Raw genomic sequence first — 23,625 nt, 5'->3', positions numbered from 1 at the left:
TTAAACTAAGGTAAAAAGTATAACGTTAGAGTTAAAGATTGTGTTCAGATTGCATAGCAGTTCCTACACACTATTTATATAAACTAGCAATTAACTTTTAATTACGTAATGGGTGTTAGTGCTAACGGGAGTTTGAGTAAGCTGTGAAAATGATTTAGCCAAATTCCGTAAATTTTCCCAGCAGTAAAAAAGGCCTAACAAAAGCCAGGGTCAAACAGTGGTGTTGGATTCGGGTGCAGGGCTGCTGACTTTCCCATGCAGAGAGTAAATATGCTGAGTAATCAAAGAGCGCTAGCACAGCTAAAACTAAATAAAGCTAAGCGCTGAACAGCTGGACGGTGAGCTCCGTGTTTATGAGCTCTGGCCACGATGATTTCCAAACACAGCATGTGATATATTGGAGTACTGTACATCTGTACATACACCAGGTTGGAGCTCAGCTGGTCAGCAGGCCTTCTTCTCTAATCTGAGGAAGCGGACAGTTCAGTTTATACGCGCTATTAACATTCCTCTGCTTTTATAAGGGAAGTGATAATTACCATATGAGTTTGATCAGGAGTAAAGCCGAAAAAAAGCCAGACAAACACTAGATACAGGTCAAGTGTCGTTTTCTAAGAACTAGTTCAGATTTTCATTCATTTGTTTATACATTTTAAGGGAACTAATAAAAAAAAAACGCTCCAAAAATAAGAATGTGGTTGAAATAAAACAATAATAATAATAAAAAAAACATTGTATGGCGAATTTATTTTGCTACTTTAAATTTCTGGTAAATATCTGGCTACTAAAGTTTTTTTTCCTATATTGCTTTCAAGCTTTTGAAAACAATAAAATTCTGAAAATTTAGAAAATTCAAGCTTTTATCTTAATTTTATATCGATGTCTACTGTAGAAGATTTCTTACCAAATATTCTGAGAAAAAGCCTTTTTTTTTTACCATATAAACTTGTCTTTAAGCTAGCGTTACTCATGTTAGCACGTACCTGCAGTCTATCCTGTAGCATAGCAAGCTAGCTAGATTTAGCAGCTAGCCTAACAATTACAGGAACAAACAGTCTAAGTAAGCTACAGAAACTTTCCTGACTAGATAGCTAGCTAACTTTAATCTTCTTTCCTATGCTTGACAAGAGTTATTATTTTAACATGTATTATTTAAATAAAAAATGCATTACCAAACATATAACTTAAGATAATAATAATAATAAACATTGTCTTTTGAATCTAAATCTAAATGTGTATTTACAGTACTTAGGATAAGTATTGTGAAAAACATTATTTTGCTTTTAATTGCTTTTATTTAGGTAAGTTTTTAAGTAAGTCTCGTATAGACTATTCAGCAACTTAAAGCTTCGAAATAAACCACAAATTATAGCTTTCATTTTTTTTTTTTTTTAGCCCTAGATTATTCATTTAGTTTCAGGATCTGCCCATGAAGATTAAATTTATCCGCCACAGCTTAGCTGCGCTTTAATAGCATTCATAACCACTTGTCTCATGATGATGTGAAATAAGAACATAGCATCATTTCCCTTTTTTCGGCACTTCCTCACTCACCTCACTCACCATACAGGACGGGTATGGTGTCGTTTCTATTTTAGACCTAAGTGGGTGTTCATATTCTTCATACTGTACCTCCGTCTCGAGGATGCTGTAGTTAAAGCCATTGTGTCTGTTTAATTAAGGCAGGTGTTAGACAGGAGCGCATCGCCTACAGTAGGATGATGAGCCCTGGTGCATCATGTCCAAAATAATCCTGATTTTACAGTGGTAAGTTTATAGTGTAGGTTTTGTGGAATTGACCAATAATTGATGTCATCCAGACATTAATAATATTTCACCTACATATCAGTCGACTTCCAGACACCCTGATAAATACCTTTTTTGAATACCTTCCCTCTATTTTTTTTTTATTTATTCCTCCATTAGAATGACAAGCAGTGTGTGAAGAAAATGGCTTTTGTGAATTCAAGCATGATAAATGTCTTATTGAGCAAAAAAAGAAATGCACCATGCTCTAGGGAGAAATATTTGCATTTTTTTGCCCCCAAATGATGAAGAGAGGTGGCTATTACTGTAGTTTAATCTAAACAAATTGGGTGTGTGCCTGGTGTCATATTTAAGACAATAATTCAGCTTGCAATGCACAGAAATATCCTGTATCAGGATGTAAAATTGTAAAATTATAATCGGAGCTGACTTCCTGAAGACTAAAAGCGTGGAGTCTAAGATATTTCAAGCAAACAAAATTGCTACACATGCGGTATTTTGAATTTTGAATCTAGAAACACCATTTCTACTGTTGTATTCTACTCAATGCAATACATTTACCAGATAATTAGTTACTGTGCATGACAATTTGTGTAAAAAAAATCCTGGTAAAGTGGCACCTAAAGTGGATTCCTTTCTTATAACCATAGTGTTTTATTCTTATAGAGGTTCCTAACGGTTACAATTCTTTATCGATTAAAGACCGACATGTCATGCTTATGCTTTTATAGTTACGTCTGATGTTTACTTACGTAATAGCAGCTATAAACATGTTTCCCTCTTGTCATGTGACTTGGAGACTGGAGACTCCTTCCATAAAAGTGAAATAAACATCTCCATATAGCAAACGAAGATTAAATGTGTCTTTTTAATTAATGTATGTGAACCGTCCGCCTGGACGGCATCAGGATTCTTCATCAGGATTATTATTATTTCCGTTTCAGCTCTTTCCATTATGTTAAAGTGTAAAGTACGTTGAATACTCGGTTCCTTGAGAGCCTGCTGTGCTGCATTGTTTATTTATGATGTTTAATGATGAATATGGTGTCTGAGACTGGATTCACACACACACACACACACACACACACACACACACATAGGCTTATGTCAGAAAGACAAATGATGTCTGAAGTGGCACCAGGCTTTAAGAGGATTTGTCTGCAATGTTGGTGTGTGTGTGTGTGTGTGTGTGTGTGTGTGTGTGTGTGTGTGTAAATCCTGTGTCAGACACAATCGTTTCCATTCCACTCCACATGAAGTGGCCACTTAAAGATTCAGAGAGACTTGAGCCTGAATTATTAAACAGACAAAGACTTCATGTTCAAACGCAGATATGATTTATTTAATGAATCATTTGGCCAGGATTATGATTCAGTATGTCAGTGTTTGACTCAGTGAATCTTTTGGTTATTACACAGATTCTCCATTTTTTTTTCAGGGTTTGAATCAATTAAATTTTCTGTCATTACAGAGACTCTCTGTTGTTTAGTGAATCATTTCCGTTTAATGAGACCTGTTCTGAGCCGTTATTATAAGGTAGGACAATAAACAGCTTTTTTAGCTTCATCCTCTGTCTGCTTTGGAAAAAGGCATGATCACACGCATTTGGGGAAACTGTGAAGCTGAATGAATCAGTGAACAAATCTGAACAAATCAATTTACTAAACGAACTTAGTCGTCAATCGACAGACTCATCATTTTCAACTCTCATTAGGAAACAGCAGATCTGTATAAGAGAAGATCATCAATCGCTGTGTCCTCCTCTGTCACGTCTCGTTCTACGCTCTAAAACTCACTGCGTCCTAATAAAGTCACTGTGTGGGTTGTGGGACATTTAATCAGCTCTTATGGGCCCTGAGAGAGAGAGAGACAGAGAGAGACAGAGACAGAGAGAGAGAGAGAGAAAGAGAGAGAGACAGAGAGAGACAGAGAGAGAGAGGTGACGTCTCGGCCTCTCCATAGATCTGTATATAGCGGTGATTAATCACCAAGATGGAGACTTGGCACAGCAGGAATAGCGTCTGCATGGGGACACACACCAAGTGCAACACACTCATACTGAGATAGAGGGATGAAAGAGGGAGGATAGAGACAGATGGAGAAAGAGCAAGAGAAAGTAAGAAAGAAGAATGGGTAGACTGAGAGGATACACATCAATATATATATATGTGTGTGTGTGTGTGTGTGTGTGTCAGGAAAAGCAATATAAGATTAAAGACAGTCGCAGACGTGCACCTCACCGCAGCCATGCACTTGTTGGACAGATGCATGGAACTGTGCCCTTAAACTAGAATATCTGGAGTCTATCAAAGACCCCTCGAGTCATCACTCAGACACACACGCACACACACACACACACATGCACACACTCCTACTTTTTTACTTTGAGACTGGTGACAACGTGGCAACACATCTGCACTAACTGTTAAATGACAGCTAATCGCGTGACAGAGTCTCCGAGCGTTCCGAGAACAGATTAGGGTCTGTTTACGCTTTGTTTAAGTGATTGACATGAGAACCCTACAAACCTCTGTGGAGTTCCCTTTACACCCCCTGAGGGGAACATTACAAGAACACGGTCTTAGTTTTCAACACATCTGCAAGTTGCTGCACACTCAGTAACGTCAGTCTGTTGGCCTGAGACGAGATGAATGTAAGACGACCTGAACTGCCTCTGGAAGTGGGCTGTGTCCCAAACGGAGTGTAGAGAACAGCTGCAGAACTACACAACATGTAGCAAACCAAGTCAAGCTTAACAGTGTGTGATAAGGTTCTATGATCCGTCAGGAGATGAAGTAGGGAGTAGAACATTGTGTTGAGCAGTAACAGGGAAATAATCAACAACAGGATTGTGTGATGAAGCGTTGTGTGGGAAAATGAACACAAACCGAGGAACAAATTGTATCTCATGTTCATGGATTAACCAAAATTTGTGAATAAATTGTATCTCATGTTCATGAACTAACCAAAATTTGTGAATAAATTGTATCTCATGTCCATGAACATAAATTGTATCTCATGTTCATGGATTAACCAAAATTTGTGAATAAATTGTATCTCATGTTCATGGATTAACCAAAATTTGTGAATAAATTGTATCTCATGTTCATGAACTAACCAAAATTTGTGAATAAATTATATCTCATGTCCATGAACATAAATTGTATCTCATGTTCATGGATTAACCAAAATTTGTGAATAAATTGTATCTCATGTTCATGGATTAACCAAAATTTGTGAATAAATTGTATCTCATGTTCATGGATTAACCAAAATTTGTGAATAAATTGTATCTTATGTTCATGGATTAACCAAAATTTGTGAATAAATTGTATCTCATGTTCATGGATTAACCAAAATTTGTGAATAAATTGTATCTCATGTTCATGGATTAACCAAAATTTGTGAATAAATTGTATCTCATGTTCATGAACTCACCAAAATTTGTGAAGAAATGGTATCTCATGTCCATGAACATAAATTGTATCTCATGTTCATGGATTAACCAAAATTTGTGAATAAATTGTATCTCATGTTCATGGATTAACCAAAATTTGTGAATAAATTGTATCTCATGTTCATGGATTAACCAAAATTTGTGAATATATTGTATCTCATGTTCATGGATTAACCAAAATTTGTGAATAAATTGTATCTCATGTTCATGAACTAACCAAAATTTGTGAATAAATTGTATCTCATGTTCATGGATTAACCAAAATTTGTGAATAAATTGTATTTCATGTTCATGGATTAACCAAAATTTGTGAATAAATTGTATCTCATGTTCATGAACTAACCAAAATTTGTAAATAAATTGTATCTCATGTTCATGAACTCACCAAAATTTGTGAAGAAATGGTATCTCATGTTCATGGATTAACCAAAATTTGTGAATAAATTGTATCTCATGTTCATGGATTAACCAAAATTTGTGAATAAATTGTATCTCATGTTCATGGATTAACCAAAATTTGTGAATAAATTGTATCTCATGTTCATGGATTAACCAAAATTTGTGAATAAATTGTATCTCGTTCATGGATTAACCAAAATTTGTGAATAAATTGTATCTCATGTTCATGAACTAACCAAAATTTGTGAATAAATTGTATCTCATGTTCATGGATTAACCAAAAAATGTGGACTAATTATTTCTCATATTTACAAATTAACCACAATGTGGGACCTACTTTTATCTTGTGTACAAATGAACCAAAGCATGGGAACGAAATGTATCTCATGTTTTCAATTAACCCAAAACACGTAACCCACTTGTATCTCATGTTTCCAATTAACCAAACATGGAAACAAAATGTATCTCATTGCACACAAACTAACCAAAAAGGTGAGAACGAACTGAATGACAGAAATTCCGGGTTCTGGTGTCCCACTTCCCACTTCTGCGGTAACTCGAATGCAGGTTCAAATCCCAAGCCCGGACCTTTGCCTGTATGTATCTCTAAGCGTGTAGATCGGATCCGTTCCATTTTTTTCGACTTCACATCAAGCAAATACGTTTCTAAAGTGTTCTTTTCAAAGTCAAACCCGAAGGGAGAATTTTTTTGACATGCTTTAGAACTGGTTGCTCTTTCAGGTTCTTTCAGAATTTCTAATGGCGCCTGAGAGAGAAATAAAGTGAAACTGAGATTTACTTCAAACCCCTGACCTCTAAAGATAATGAGGACATGAAGGAGACGTGACGTTTGGTGTGACTTAGCAAATCCCCGAATAATCATGAGCGCTGATTCCTGCTTCTGTCCCAGCGGGGATGAGACTCAGATATAGACAGAATTACCATAATTTTTGGAGTATGATATTTATTTATTTCTTGTAGTGCTATCGCTAGTGAAGTTGTGTATTAGGATATTTACGGTAGGTGTGCTATTCCATAATTTATGGTAAAAGGCTGATGTTTAGTCAGGGGGCCAGATGTTAACTGTCAGAGTTTTCATTTTGTTTGTATGTTTGTGTGTTTTACTTGTCGTCTGGGAATTTTGTGGAAAATTTGCTAATGAATTTGCTATGAATAGCTTCATTATACTCACTTTGAATTTCACACAAACAGTAACCTGTACTGTAGCACATATGTGTGTCTGTGTATTCTTCACGCCTATATTATGTCTCTCTCTCTCTTTCTCTCCTCCAGTGTGTGAGTGTGTGACTGTGGAGTGGAGGAGATGGAGGACCATGCGTGCACCATGGGCGTCGCCCCCCAGCAGAAGGTGCTGCGCTGTGGTTGGCTCAGGAAGCAGGGCGGCTTCGTCAAAACATGGTACTCGCGCTGGTTTGTGCTGCGGGGAGAACAACTGTACTATTATAAAGACGAGGATGAGAGCAAGGCACTGGTGAGTGACATTCACACAAAAAACACACACACGAAGCTGATACTAGACACCCAGCGCATTGAAGGTGTTGAGAGAGTAACCTCGGGTTTACCTCCAGACTGAGCAGTGATTTGGGATTAATCTCATCCTACGATGTTCCTTTTTCTTGTCTGAGTGTGTGGGAGCCGAAATGTTCTTAAAACACACTCAGTGACTCCTAGTTCCTAAAAAAACAAAAAGTCTATTCTCACTCTTTTTTTTTTCCCCCAGTCACGTTTAATGTCACATTATTGAGAAATCCAGTGTAAAAGGAGTGGAGATGTTGCTGGACTCAAAGTCCCAGAATGCAATGCAGCTAGCTATGCGATGCTACCTAGGCGTATGTGGCATTATAAAATTATGTGGCTTATGTGGCATTATAAAATATATGGCATTCTTAAAATTTAACGCTTTGGAAGCTGAGTGTAGCGATGAGCTGGTGAGGAAGCTTGACAGACTTTTAGCATGGGCTAGATCCGAGTGACCACGCCCACTTTCAGCACAACATTATTGTGGAGTGTTTTACCTAATACAAAAATTTTATTTTCTAATTATGGTGCGTACAAGGAGTGTGTGTGTGTGTGTGTGTGTGTGTGTGTGTGTGAGTTAGCATGTTTCACAAACTTAGCTTGAGTCCGGTTTCTCAAATCATAAAAGATCACCCGCTGATTAATATGTCTTAAAAAAAACAATTTTATTTTCTAAAATTCGCTCCTAAAATGGCTAAAATCTAAAGACTTGAGAACTTCCTGTCAGCAGCAGCGCTTCATGAGCTTAATGTCTTCAGGGACTCGTGGACTCTGCATCTGAAAAGATCTGCAGAAGAACCACCACTGGGAGTAAAACAGGAAGCACACGGAGAACCAATCTCTCAAACGGGACCGCAAAAACCTCAGAGATATAAATCAAGTTTATTTCAGGTCTGTTTCTTTCCTCGGAAGTCGGCCATCTTGGCCAGAGCTGCTCGAAACAGCTTCAAATACTGAGCATTAGTAACATTGTAGCTGGTTACATCAATAAAAAAACTGTCATTTGCCCAACTTTAAGTAAACAAGAAACAAAAATATACGTTTTAATCAATAAAAAAAGATAAACTGTTTATTATAGATAGCTAACTAGAATTATTTTTAATAATAAAAAAATGTGTAAAGAACTACATTTAATCCCCATAGTTTAATATGAAGAAATTGGGGCTCGATAGTTTAGTTTGAGGATTACAGGATAATTATGCAGTGACTGGAAAGCATGTTTTCTTACCGTTTCCATCCTAGAAGTTGTACATGTTTGCAATTATGTCCCTTGAAATGAATGACAAAGTAATCCCACCTTGTCATGTGTAAACTCCTGGATTGTCCTGAAGAGGCTCTTTATCTCTGATACTAGACTCCTTCCATAAATCATGTATGAATGACCCCATCACTATAGCAGCGATTGCACACCTTAAAGGAAAAATAAACTAAAAGAAATATGTTCATTAAGAGACTAAATTTCCACACACACACACACACACACACACACACACTACAATAGTCACATAGTTGTAATAATATTCATCTAAACCGCATTAAGTTGATTAGCTTGTCCACATAAATGATGCTTGTTTGAGTTGATTTATTTGTCTTGCGTCCGTTTGCCGGTCCGTTTTGGTAAGGTTCCCATTTTGTTCAGTTTGTAGTGTGTGTTGGCATTAGCATTAGCATTAGCTCCAGTTCCTAGGCGTAGTCCCAGTTTTCATGGTCATATTTGTACCTTTTGTATGTTTTATTTTAAAATTTGCACACTCCACTCTACTGAACCACCGTCTCCGTTACATCCTTCCTCTCCTCCATACACAACAACTACCGTATGCCAGTCCAAACAGAATCACCTGCCCACTAACGGCTAGATGTTTTTCCATCTGCGCGTGACTCAGTGAACGCTGGCTCAGAGAAATCCCCCTAAACTGCCATGACACAGTTCTAAATGTTCAAAAACACAAGTGAAAAACATTTTCTGGGCAGGTCGAGCAGCTGGAAACACATCCCTGTTGCTTTTCGGATTGATTTTTTCCCCCACAGTAGCGTTGACGCTTTCCAGCGGAACGCGGAGTGGACAGAAAGCTAAATAGTGTGGGTTAGGAACAGCCTTTGATGGTACGCTAAGCTCATGGATATTGTTCGAATGCTCGTTCTAAGTTCTTCCACATGACTCAAGAAGCCACAGTGCCTTTGGGGTCTCTAGTGAAAAAAAAGAAAAAAGCAGAAGTAAGAAAGCCACGATAACCACTGCAAAGACGATTAGCAAAATAATTTGAAGCAGAGGCTGAGATTAAAAGAGAGAGAGAGAGAGAGAGAGAGAGAAAAAGAGGGATTGTTGTTAGCGTGACTGCGTCTAACACTGTGCTTGTTTTAGCAATGCTGTGGAGAAAATAATTATGCTAATAACACAAACTTGGGATTGAGTAATTAATTTTATTCACACAAAAGACCTTTAATAATAATAATAATAATAATAATAATAAATCACTTCATAATTGATAAGCGTCTTAGCTAACTGGTTAAACCATCCAACAAGCTATAAATAACAATCATTGTTCCATAAAAAAAGCTTCTACTATTGTATTAAAACTGTAGTTATCCAACTTTGGATTTGCTGTGTTTAACCTAACTCAACAAGCGCTAGCTTATTAGCTTCGACTGTGGATGGATCCCTGACATGTGAACAAGCTAGACTATTTGCTAAATTAACATTTAAAAATGGACCGCGGTAAACTGTTTAACTGAACAAGTTAGCCACTGTTGTGTACGCTAATTTGGCAGCAGTGAATTACCAGTTTATCAGAATACCAAACTAGCTAGACTGTTGTTGCTAGCTGTATCTACAAACCATTTTAGTTGTGTGGGAAGCCAAACTTGCTACCAAGCCAGCTAACAATCTGGCAGTCGCTGGTCTTTCAGCTTACATAAGGTTGGACCCTAGACTAGTGAATTAGCTAGATTAGAGCTTGCTAAATCCTAACACCACTAAGAAAACAGCTAGCTAAATGTAGTACCTCAGTGACTTTTTCCAGACAGTGTGTTAATGCTAATGATTTCTATAATAATACTTATTTTATTTACAAAAAAAAAAAAAATACTCTGGAAATGGATTAATGCACATGATTCAAATTCAAATGTTATTTGGTATACACCACCATATACAGTATGATACACAGTGAAATGTTTGTGACCTTGAAAAGAAAAGAAAAAGGAATTAAGGAGGCATACAGTAATTAGCAAAATATATGAGCAAAGCATGAGCAAAGCATGAGCAAAGCATGGTTTTTAGTGACCTAACAAGCAAATAACTTACATATTTCAGTGTTTTTAAAGTCCAGCCCTTCAGCTCATTAACAGTCAACACCCATTAGAACCACTAGGTTCTCCATTCTGGTGTCTGATGGGGTCTGATGGATTTTTGGTTGTCTCTAATGGTAGTTTATTGGATTCTGTTGTTCCTAATTGTTCTTCATGGCTTATCATATCTATCCATCCATCCATCCATCTAGGAACCTCTGTAGTCCAACTAGGGACCGTGGAGGCCAGTGGTGATTATCAGTGTACTGTATTTTTGCATTTTATGTCTATGGATCTCTCGTAAACATTCACATGCTTATTCACACACTACGGGCAATTTAGGAACGCCAATTAGCTTAATATGTATTTCTTTGGACTGTGGGAGGAAACCAGAGTACCCGGAGGAAACCCAGCAAGCACGTAAAGAACATGCAAACTCCGTGCACACAATCCCGAGGCGGGAATCGAACCCAGACCCTGGAGGTGCAAGGCGACAATGCTAACCACTACGCCCGTGTGTCGCCGGCCAATCATATACAATAATTTATTCTAAAAGATAACGATCTACCCATGAAAAAGGCCCTACTGCGTTCTGGTGGAAACCACTAAAGTATTTTCCTACTGGATTGTTACGTTGTTGTTTTTTTTCAGCAGAGCACCGACAGAGGAGAGGATCTGTGACCAGAAGGAAGAGACGTGTAATTATTACAAATAGCATTGTAAGAAAACAAATGACTCTCTTAGGTGATCTCAGATGTTTGACGAGCAGACAGCTTGAGCGAGACAGATGGATGCAGGCTGAAATGCAGAGCAAACACAGATGCTGCTATTCAAGGACAATGAATGAAACCTAATGGAAATCAGACAATGAGGCACCACAGGTAAAGACGGTGTCCCTGACTACTGTTTTTAACCTGCTAATGGCAATAATCTGCTAATGGCTACCAATACGCATTTCAAAAATTCCCGTTATTCTCACCTTGTACATGGAACAATTAGGAATTGCTACGACAAATTGTAATTTTACACAACTTACAGCACTGTATAGAATTTTAACCTCTTTATAGAATTTGCATTTTCTGATAAAACCCATTCTGACCCATGGGTCAGAAGGTATTGATTACTTTTCTTACACAAAGACTTTGCAAAACAAAAGTACAGTTTTTTTCTGATTTTCTCCCTAATTTAGTGGTGTCCAATTCCTCCCCATCACTAGGGGGCTCCACATTAAGGCTACTACTAACACTCAGCCGAGAGAGCCGAAGACTATCACGTGTTTCCTCCGAACCGCGTGACATCAGCCGACCGCATCTTTTCGAACTGCTTGCCCACGCACCGTTAGGGGCGGAGTAACACACTCGGGGGGAAAAAGCTATCCGCTATTTCCACGTGCGCGAGGTCACAGTCGCCCCTGATTGGCTGTGGAGCCGTGATTAATGTGGGAGCACTAAGTACCTCTCATCCCGCCCCTCTGAGAGAGCTCGGCCAATCAGCTCTCTCTAGACCTCCAGCTGTGAGAGGTCACATCATCACCCGGGAATCGAACCAGCGATCTCCAGATGATAGGGCGAGCACTTTACCACTGCGCCAATTCACTTTACTTAAACAATCAACAGACAAAAGATTGACAACAAAGATTTTTGCATAATCGGTTATGTTTTAATGTTATCACCTGCACAGCTCTGAGATCTATTGGATTCTTATCTAGCTGGCTAATTCAGCACTGTAGTTCTAGGTTAAATTTTGGCAACAGTCTACGTAGGCTTTCATTACCCACTTCAACTAAATTTAATTTGGTGTTAATGGAGTAAACAAAAAAAAAATGGAAAGAAAAACAACATATTTCAAAATGTGGCTCTGATTCTGCCTTTAACCGTATAAAATATTCGATTAGTTAAAATCAAGGCATACACATGTACGTACAGAAGAAGCCCAGTGAAAGTTTATGGGCTGTTAGTTTAGAAGAGCACTTGGATAAATCTGCTGCACAAACATCCCATAAAAAAAAGCATCAGCATTAGCAGAGTTAGCAGCATTAGCAGCATTAGCTCTCTTTGACTCTTTTGTATTCCCGATGAGCCGAAGGCCAGACGACTCGCGTCCAGTCACGTCCTGTCATTTCAGCTTTTTCCGGAGAGACGAGCGTGATGAAGGTTGCTTTCTCTCTCTCACTCTGTCGCAGCTGCTGGTCGTGATCCAGCCCTAATTTCCAGGCAGATGTTCGGTATCAGATGGAAAATTAACAGAATCAGAACTTCTAACCGGGGAAAAAAAAGAGAACTGCCCAGCACACATGAGTCAGCCGTTTTCATGTCGGGAATCAAAGAGACGGCTGTTTTCCTCCTTGTCCAGCGCAGGAGAGATTAAAGACAGACCCGCCGACTAAAAGCCACATTTCTGGGAAAGACATGTGTTTTTAATTTTTTGTATGTTATTGTATATTTTATCAACCACAGTGCTGTTGAATTGTGGATCCTGATTGGTCAGAATGTGTTGATTAATTTTCTGGAGCAGCAGGTTTGACAGTCATGCAGGTTTACATTAATGTGTTCTTTCTGATACGTTATGGTTTCTATAGCAACAGTTCATTTACAGGGACATACGACATGACGAGTGATTTTGCTTATTTAATATTTACAGAGGGATTATCCAGGGGCAGAAACTTTCAAACAGTCAGAGGTAAAGCTTCAAGTTTTTTCCCCCCCAATAGCTAAAAGAGAAAAGGAGAGAAAGAGAGAGAGAGAGAGAGAGAGAGACTAGTGAGATTATGTCTGTTTAGTTGGAAATGGACAAAAAATAGGCAGTGTTGTTGTACTGGTTGTATAAGAGGAATAAAACACTAAAGGAAAATATTCAAGGTGACAACAGTAGCCTCCAATTCATCACACCGCACTTGTCGTTGATTAGTTTCCAAAACAGCGCCGCCTACGGCTTTCTGTAAAGCTTGTTTGTGAGAAATAAAGTGCAATACAAATCAGTATTTAAGTTAAACTTGTATGATTAAAACAGAATGTGATCCTCTAACAGTTACACAATTTATAAACTGCCTTTTTCCGAGTCATCTTTATTCCTCCGTGTCTTTTCTTTTTTTCCCATTGTATTGCTTCTCCATTTCTTCGTTTGCATCTCAGCCTGTTCAAACACGTCTCTGCCCAGATCACCAGCATCAGCCACTTTTCCATCATGTGTGTGTGTGTGTGTGTGTGTGCGTGTATGTGCGTGAGAGAGAGAGAGAGAGAGAGAGAGAGAAAGCATGCTGAAGGTCAGCCATCCAGAATCACAGAGGAGGGTGTCAGGCAGCCATAATGCATCTGTTGTTTTTTTTTTTTCTAAATGAAAGCACTTTTATTGAAAACGTTCAGGAATAAATTCTCTAAATGTAGTCTGTATTATCTATATTAGCATTAAAATATTTTTTTTTTGTTAAATATTTATGTAAACATTAAAAAGTATACATTTACACTTATTATTACTTGAAGTTAAAAAAAACATCCTCAGTATTATATTAGCCTAAAAACATTTAATATTTCCACTATCCAGTAGTTACGGTGCTTCAGTCACGAGGGATCAAAATGCAAAAACAAATAATAAAATAAAAAGGCAAGAATTAAGGAAAAAAAAAAACGCTACTGAAGAATAATTATTAATAATACCTGAGCAGAAAAGAAATTTAGATATTTTAAAAATGTAACAAAAGAAGAAGGAATGGAAGGAAGAAAAAAGAACGAAAGAAAGAAACGCACATACAGTACGGCCAAGCGAATTTAATGACATCACTGAAGTAGCCCCACCCCTGAAACGATTTTAAACAGCCATGCCATGAAATATGTATTGATGAGTAAATGAGGTAGATTGTGGGTGCCATTACTTATGCACACTGACCTAGGCTAATGGATAGACTGTGAGATGTAGGCGTTACAGCATGTATAATCACATCTCTAAGCCTGGAGTTTTGTGTTCCCGTGGCTCTGTGCGTGTGTGTGTGTGTGTGTGTGTGTGCGTGTGTAAGTGTGTGTGTGTGTGTGTGTGTGTGTGTGTGTGGTTTGCAGGATGGATGCGGAGCTGTGATGACTTGCTTGTGTTCAGGATTCATTCGGATTGGATTACTGGAACATCCCTGAAGATCTCAATGTACTGCATTCCTCCACAACGTCCAGGAGACATGCGTGTGTTTGTGTGTGTGTGTGTGTGTGTGTAAGAGTGTGTGTGTACTGTATGTGTGTGTGTGTGGTTTTTGGAACAGAAACACTGTCCCTAATGGCTCTGATAGCTGTGGTGTCTGTAGTGTGTGTAATTAAGTTGTTATTGCTGCAGTGTGTGTGCAGTGTGTGTGTGTGTGTGTGTGCAGTGTGTGTGTGTGTGTGTGCAGTGTGTATTCACAGTTCACATGGTGTAGTGATGCTGCCTCCGTCTCGCTCAGATATTTATGATGCAGCGCTTTCAGGATTCCAGGTCAAGTTTGTAATTTAGTTTCTGCATAAAGCAATAAAACACTGCTGTTACCACTGAGGGGAAATACAAATAAGGAGAAGAAGTGAGGAGGGAGGGAGGGAGGGAGCAAGGGAGGGAGGGAGCGAGGGAGGAAAAAGAAAGTAAGGAAAAATGATAACAATGAAAGAAATAGTAAAGAAAGTTGCAAAGAAATAAATTGGAAAAAAGTAAAAAAGAAAGAACATAGGAAGAATAGAAAAAACTAAAAGAAAAGACAAAAATAAACAAAAGAAAAAGGAATAGAAAACAAAGCAAGAATAGAAGACAAATTGCAATAAGGAAATAAAATAATAGAAAAAAATAAGAAATAAATGATAAACATGATAAAAAAAGAAGGAAAAAAAGAAAGAATGGCAAAAATTAATATACTGTATAAGTGGAAAAGTAAATAAAAAAGAAAAAAACACAAAAAGGAAAGACAGGAAAAATATAAAAAGAAAGAAAAGAATGAAAGTGAGGAAGGAAAGAAGAAAATAAATGAAAGAAAGAAAGTAAAATACAATAAGAAACAAAAAAGAGGAGTCAAAGGACAGAACAGAATACAGAAAACAGAACAGAAAAAAGAAGGTACAAAGAAAACAAAATAAAAATAAACAAAACAAAGATCTTTAAACGGACAAAAGAATGCATTATAAATGGAGATACAGAACTGGAAAGAAAACACATTAAAAAGTAAAAAGAAACGTCATGTGATCCTGGAATAATTTACATACTGAATGTGATTGGTTGAACTGGACCTTAGTTAGTGACATCACAAAGTTTGTGTGTAGCTCTGCCCTCCAGAAACCAAAAGTAATGATAAAGTTTTTAAAAAAAGAACGAAGAGAAAGGAAGAATGAATAAAAGAAAGATAAGATGTGATTTACAGATGCAGTGAATACAGTAGAGGTTAATAACGCAGTACTTGTACATATTGAGTTTCCGTGGCTGTGGCGTCACTGAGAGATGAAACGTCTCGCCCTCTGTTTGTGTACAGATCGTGTTCTGTGTCTATGACGTCTGGAATTCAGTGAATGGCATCTTCTGGGGTCAAAGGTCAAGTAAGGATGCACAGGATGTACGTGGGCAGGGGACTTCTTTGGCATGGACATTCTTTACCACAATACACACACACACACACACACACACACACACTTTAAATTGGAACAGTAGGGTGTGTTGCGATGTGAGTATGTGCGATGGCGTTCCAGCTGCTTCACATCTGGCAGTATGAATTGGAGCTGATGCCAAATTTGCCTTAAATATGCTTACTTGAGTCAAGGCGTGGCGGAAAAATATCTTCTGAACGAATAAGAAAGAAAAAAAGAAAGAAAGAAGGAAGAAAATATTTTTAAAAGTATAAAAGGAAGGAAAGAAGGAAGGAAAATAGAAGACAGATAAAAAAATCCAAAATAAATGAGAGAAGAAGGAATTGAATAAGAGAAAAGAATACAAAATCAGAAAGGTAAAAGAAAGTACGAGTACATACTGTAAGAAAATAGAAAGACAGAACAAAGAACAAAAATGGAAGAACAAAACAAATAATTAGTAAATAAAAGAACAAAGAAATGACAGAATGAAGGAAGAAATGATGAATAGATTAAAGAGAAGAGACAAACATCATCATGTGGACCTGTAATAATTTACATACTGAATGTGATTGGGTAACTTCCTTGGACTTCAAGGCAATAATCGAGACTTCAAGGTAAAAATCTAAGGTAATTTGGTCTTTAACAAAAGAACAGAGCAAAAGGAAAAAAAACGATAAGAAGTTCCCATTTCTTTTCTTGGATATACAATATTTGCACACATGCATCAGACTAACTTCTTTATATTGAGTGTATTTTTTATGAAACGGTGGCACTGAGGATCAGGACAATCGTTAGCACTTCTTTGAGCTGAACAGGAACTTTCCGCGGCCTCGTCTCCGAGAGGTTACGCATTTCATGGCTCCAGCACTGTGATAATTAAGGACCTTTTTTTTCTCCAGCCTGTCACACCCACCTAACACCTCACACCTCATCTCCAGAAATCCTTTCACGGAAAAAAAGTAAAAAGCAAACGAGAGATAGAGAGAGGGAGTGAAATGTTCCAAGTTTTGATAGGAGAGATGAATCATGAGGTGTTTAATATTCCTGGCGAATTTTAGGTGATTTATGCAGGTGATCAACAGTCTGTAACTTCACTGCACATTTTCTTCTTCACCTTCGCTGTAATAAAGCACGCAAATGGCTCGCGCACGACAGCTGGAAATTAGCCGCAACGTTTTTTTTGTTTGTTTTTTTTTAATAATGTGACCTCTTCATCTGGTCTAAAGAACAATGTTTTGCGTGAATGTGACACACTCCTGAATCTTTACTTCTCTTTGGTACAGTAAATGCAATGTAGTTTGGTTATTTATTTATTTTTTCTCAAAATGCTATAAAGCGTGCTATAAATTTAGCTTCAAAAACTGGCTACATTTTGAAAAACAGCAATGTTACTGTACAATGTTTTGATCTGAATGCCTGACTGAGATGTTTCCTGAAACAAGGAAGTCTAATCACATGCAATGAAAACCACAAACATCATGCATGAATGTGTAATATGTCTAACAAAGAGATTTTTACATATTAGTGATTCATATATTCCAATAGCATAGTGCTAGAGGTTAAGATATAACAAGTTACGAGGAAAAGTAACACTAGTGAAATGACTGAGTGTGTTTTTTGAAGCTGTTTAGCAGAAAATGTTTGCTAGTTAGCAAGAATGTTTATACCTTACAATGGAGATATAAATAAAGTCTGCTGTTACTTTTCCTTTATTCATTCTTCTATATGAATGTAGTGTGCATGTAGAAATCAAGCGCAAAAAAATTATGAAAAGCATTTTTTCTTTAAATCGAAATATAGTTAATTAGCGAAATTTTGTATCTGAGATTTGCGGAAGTGGGAAAAGTACACGAATAAAAGTAGTGATACTCTTTTTAGGATAATACTCAAGCAAAAGCAATTGTACTTGAGTAAAAGTAGTCACCCTCAAATTTCCTTACAAATTCAAATGTACTGAGCTTGCACTAGCTCACATAGTCTGTCTCTCTGCGTTTCTCTCCAAATCCAGTCGTCTCCACATCTGATTTCAAACACCTGCTACATGATTAGGGAAGGCAAATCATGCAATTATGCATAACAGCCAGCAGGTGTTTCAAATACTACACACCACTCTGGTTATGAAATGCAGAAATATAGTGAATTAGAAAGTACAGATATTCGTTTATTGGATGTAGTGGAGTAAAAGTAAAAAGTTAAATAATTTTTAATTAAATAATTGAAAACTTAAATACTCAAAATATATGAAATATGTACTTATGCACAGTGAATGTACTTAGTTACCTTCCACCTTTTGATTACTAGCTTGTGCTTAAGGAAACCTGATTGCATTGAGTGTGTATTGTCTAAAAGATGAGAGAGGTATTGTTTTCTGTGAATCCATGTAATCTTGTTACTTGGATAGGGGCGTGGCCTAACGTTTGGTAATCTGACATGAGTGCTGTTTTATAGCACCAACAGTACAACAATCCTGGAATATACATATTTACAACACACTAAACTCGACAAGATATAAAATGCTGAGAGATTGGTGAACAATAAGTCATGTCCTTAATACAATCCGTCCTATAACTCCTACAGAAAGTGTAATGTAAGCGGGAAGACGGGCCGTCCTGTAGCTCATATATTATTGCTGAGGAGTCGTTGGTATGCAGCGCTGGCCTTCCAAGAACTTTTAAACATATTCAGCAATCTCCTCCTCTAAGTCTTCACAGACTTGTCTATACGCAGGGAGATTTACATTCAGACAGGGGGTAAAAAAAACCCACATTACTCAAGTCATTATTTAAACATGATCCTTTTCGGATCAGAAACAAGTTGTTCAGTGAGACTTCACCTAGCAATGGTGTAGATAAACCCTCCATAAGAACTTAAACTGAGATATACCTTCATTAAAGCTTTACTGTAATATCTTTTTGTTTTTTAATAAATGTACAGTATGTAATACAGTTAAGCCCCCCCCATTATAATGTCACCCATGTGGACATTTATAAAGTTTTATCCCATCATGCATCAGCTGTCATGAAAGCTGTTTGTGTTCATTTTTACTACACCTACTCTCCATGGATAGTTATAAAGCCTTATTTTATCAGACAGATGGTTGATTCTGTATTTATTAAGCTTCCTTCAAACGGTTTCAGATGTTATGAAGTTTGATTTTGTGCATTTTGATGACACCTTTATGGATATTTCATAAAGCTTTACGGATATGAATTATTGTGTAGTGGTTAGCACTGTCGCATTGCACCTCCAGGGTCCGGGTTCGATTCCCGGCCAGGCTCGATTCCTGCCTCTGTGTGCATGGAGTTTGCATGTTCTCCCTGTGCTTGGTGGGTTTCCTCCGGGTACTCCGGTTTCCTCCCACAGTCTAAAGATATGCAGGTTAGGCTAATTGGTGTTCCCAAATTGCCCGGAGTGTGTGTGTGCCCTGCGATGGATTGGGACCCTGTAGAGGATGTACCCTGCCTTGTGCCCTAAGCCTTATGCGATAGGCTCCAGGAACCCCCGCGACCCTGAATACAGGATAAAGTGGTATAGAAGATGAGTGAGAGAGTGAGTGAATTGTGCATATTTTCACAATTATTGTAATAGTGATGTACGATATGTAAGAGTAGGAGGGGGCAGGGGCAGAGAGGGGGGGTAACTGCTGGTTCAGCAGCCTCACAGCCATTGGAAGGAGGTCTGGTGGTTCTGATGTGTATGGACTTGCACCTTCTACCTGAGGGCTGTACCTGGAACAGATGATGTGCAGGGTGATGCTGATCGCACTCGATCTTGTGCATTTGACGAAGGCAGCGTGTGGTGTACAGTAGATGGTGCGAGACTAGTCCCGATGATTTCACCACCCACTGTTCTGCCTTAGTGCAGCTGAAGTACCACACCAAGAGTCCATACGTCAGCACACTCTCTACAGCACAAGGGTAAAAGTTCACCCAAAACCGCTGAGAAAGCTTTGCTCTTCCTCAGGTAGAAGAAGCACTGCTGGGTCTTTCCTATGGCAGAGGTGATATTATTACCCCATGGTAGGTTTTCTGTCACAGTTAGGCTAAGAAGTTTGAAGCTGGTGACCGTCTCTACTGTCCCATTTCCGATCGTAAGTGGTAAGTGAATGGTCCTTGTTTTTTTTTTTATAAAATAAGATCCACAATCATCTCTCTGGTCTTCTTAATATTTTGGCTGCAAAGTTTGGCGGTCTTGGGTTGACCCATTTGGTAGATACGGTATGGATTTGTGAACATATTGCCCCTAGTGGTGCTATAGAGACACCGGGGGTGTAGTATTCTCGCTAGGCCCAAAAGCTCTACCCGGTTGCAAAGTTAGCGTCGTGGGCTAGCTGGGAGATATTGAGGTTTATGACTTGCCCCTTTTGGTGGCATTAGAAAGTAGCCAAAGTGTTCTCTCCAGGCCGAGACCTAATGCTTGGCTGCAAAGTCTGGTGGTCCTGGGTCAAACTGTCATGGTAATATGGAGGTTTAAAGCTTTGGTCTTTTGCGGTGCTTACTATAAACCATTAGTCTAAATAGTTTTAAAAGTAATAGCCCCCTATTCGTTGTCTATTGAACAAGTTCTTGAAACAATGGGAATTTTGGTAAAAGTGTCATTCCAATAGCGAGCTGTTCTCGGGGGAATAGAAAATAACTAGCGAATAAATGCATGTTTTTCTATCACAAATGGAGTAACAAACCTGGATAGTGTTCATTAAAGTACTTTTAAACAATGTTAAGCATTAAAACCTATTCAGTTGTTATAGGTCCAGGCATTTAAAAACCCCTTTTTTTTTTTTGCTGAAATTGAAAATGTAATACATTTCACTGCACTTGCCCTCTAAAAGTAACAAAACTAACCTGCACAACTGAATACCCAACTTGATATGACGGGTGACATACTGTATGACCATTTTGACATCAGCTTTTTAACTTTACATAAACTTTTACATGCGCTTATGCCAACAGACATCACGTGTCATAAACTGTTTTTTCCCTTTGATGTTGCATAAACATTTATAAAGTGTTAATTCCAACAGGCATTAGCTGTCATTAAAACCGAAAAGCAAACCCCCTGAAAGCAGACACCTCCAGACGCCCTTCGTGCTCTTGCTCTCCCTGCAAATCCTCGAACCTTCTCTAATCCTACAAACTGCTCGGCTCGATCGCTGGGAGTTCTCCTCCTGGAGTTCTGTATAACTGCAGAGCTCGGTTTAAATGCTAATACAGCAGATCAAGATATTGATTCAGGGTGGCAGATTAAGTAGAACCTGCGCGTTAACAATCGATATCATAATCCTTAATTTCCCAGTCCGTGTCCTGGAGTAGCTCGTTCGGTGAACACTCAAACGGCTCTGGCTGATTTAACACGCCTGATTTGTTACTCATCAACCCCTCCGTGACCCGAATCAGCGTTGTGCTGGGAAAACGGTAAGCTAATGGACACAAACACTCGGGCAGGGTTTATGTCCATGAAATAAATCTTAAAGTGATTTGGATTAGCTGTAAGGCCCAGTGGGTGTCAGTGGAGCGTTTGGTTTATGAGAAACTGTTAAAAGTGATCAGGGTTATTTCATGAGGGACGAAGCACTGGACATCAACCAAATGGTCGCAACTGAATGTTCGCTTATTCTTTATTTTAGAATTAAATACACCATGATGATTATAAGCATACAATGCAGTTAGGGTCAGTGTTTGTTTGATCCAGGATAAAATAAATGAATTACATTATCTGGAATTAAAACGTTTTGATTTTCTCTGTCTAGCGTTTTTTTTGGTAGTTTGTTTAAGGAAAATTCCAATCAGAATCCAGAATTCAACAGCACTGTGGTTTATGGGGAAATAATGGTGTTTTGAACCTGGGACCAAAACTAAAACTCAGAACTGCTTTCTCACTCTCTCTCATACACACACACACACGCACACACACACCCGGCACGTATTGATGGAGAATCTCAGAGGGTAAATGTAATAAATCCGGTAGGTGAAGGTAATGGAAAGTTTGAGGTTAATCACAATTCTGGACCTCTCCAGTCTCAGTTCTCCACGCAGCTCATTTTGTAGCTTTTTTTCAGCCTAGGTTTGAGGTATGACGGATATTTTCCTCAAGCCAAAACCATTAGTATCTGCCAAAAGTCCACCGTTCCAGACAGTTACATGATTGCTGAAGGTAATTTTCAGAAAGGTGAACTCGCTCAGCAGGACTCGGGTGGAGCGGCGTTTAACACTTGTAAGAAAACAGCGGGCAGATGATTGCTTATTTAGAAATGTGTTTGACACACCATGAGTTTTACTTGTCACAAATAATACGAGTCAAAATAAGAAACGTTTGGGTTATTAGCACCTCATTAAATACATTGATCTTTAGAACTTGTCCATGTTTGCATAATTATAAAGAGAAATCCATCTGATATCTTTCTTTGAAGAAAAAACCAACAGGACAGAAAAATGATCTGGAACTACGAGGAAGTTCCCAGTGTTGATGGATTCAGCTTTGATCAAAGAGCGGGTCATTTCAGATTTTGATTTGAATTAACTTTACTGAAGTTTATAATCCAGAACCTTACTACCGTGCTCTAGAATATTGCTAAAACATTAGCATTAGCATCTCCACATATTAGAATATTAAGCATATTAGTGCATTCGTAATGAACAACATGATAAATGACGAATAACGAAATGCCTGAGACTTTCTCAGCTGAAGGTCACTACTGTATGATTGTGAAGAACTTTAGTAATACTGGAGGAAATTCTTGTGCCAAGACTAATAAAATATACCAAGCAAGGAAATTAGTTGATAAATAAAGTTAAATAAAAATTAAACATCTACAAAGTAGACATAAGATAAACAAGTAAGCATTTTATTACCACTGAAAACAACCTCACAGTCCTAATCACTAATCACTCACTTTAGAGATTAGCCATTTAGCTTAGCATTTAGCTTTTGCTCTTACTACAGTCCAAGGAATGATGTATTGTTATCTTTACTGATGTACTCCATATATTCAGAGATAAAGAACAATCTTACATTCGACAGGCCAGGATTCTTTGGATTGTTTCATATTAATTACAAATAAAATATTAAATACAAAATAAATTTTTATTCACTTTTAGAAAAGACAAATACATAATTTTAAGTCCGTCTGTCAAGTAGCTTTCGTATTCCCTCATTAAAAATAGTTCAGGCTGAGCTGCGAGCCGCGAATGCACCGCTGTCTTCACTTCTTCATCAGAAGTGACTCATCGCCCTCGTAAGGCTGCTTTTAGGGGACCGAACAAGTGAAAGTCTGATAGAGCGAGATAGTGAGGACACTTTAACACCTCGGGTGTCGGACGTGCATCGTCAAGCAAGATGACGACGGCCTCTGATATCAGACCTCTGAGTTTAATATGAAGTTTGGTCTCTCCATAACAAACACTGTTGATTGTTGTACCTTTTTACTGATGGTGTTCCAATACTTCTGGCCCTTGAGAATCCCAGAAAACTGTAAGCATCGATGAATTTTCCAGCTGCTGGTCAACTTTTTCTCGGTCTGTGATTGGGGATGTTCCCGTTCCAGACTCTGCCGTTCAACATCAGACTCCTAGTGATGTATCTGTGTCTCATCACCAAACTTTCACCTTCCTTAGAGTACCG

The 23,625-nt window shown here is 38.2% G+C and overlaps 1 protein-coding gene across 1 annotated transcript in view; it reads left to right on the top strand.

Annotated features, from left to right (window-relative positions):
- arhgap24 (Rho GTPase activating protein 24) overlaps positions 1-23,625 on the top strand; it is a 100,900-nt gene that overhangs the window by 11,121 nt on the left and 66,154 nt on the right. Inside the window, exon 2 of the mRNA XM_053478050.1 lies at positions 6,917-7,115. Within this exon, the coding sequence (XP_053334025.1) occupies positions 6,948-7,115 (168 nt within the window). The 5' untranslated portion in view covers positions 6,917-6,947. The remainder of the gene's footprint in view (positions 1-6,916; positions 7,116-23,625) is intronic.

Source organism: Clarias gariepinus, chromosome 19 (genome assembly GCF_024256425.1).
Source record: "Clarias gariepinus isolate MV-2021 ecotype Netherlands chromosome 19, CGAR_prim_01v2, whole genome shotgun sequence".
In the NCBI taxonomy this organism is placed as follows: domain Eukaryota; kingdom Metazoa; phylum Chordata; class Actinopteri; order Siluriformes; family Clariidae; genus Clarias; species Clarias gariepinus.
Note: the sequence above shows the minus strand (reverse complement) of the source record. Positions and strands in the feature narration are given on the sequence as shown.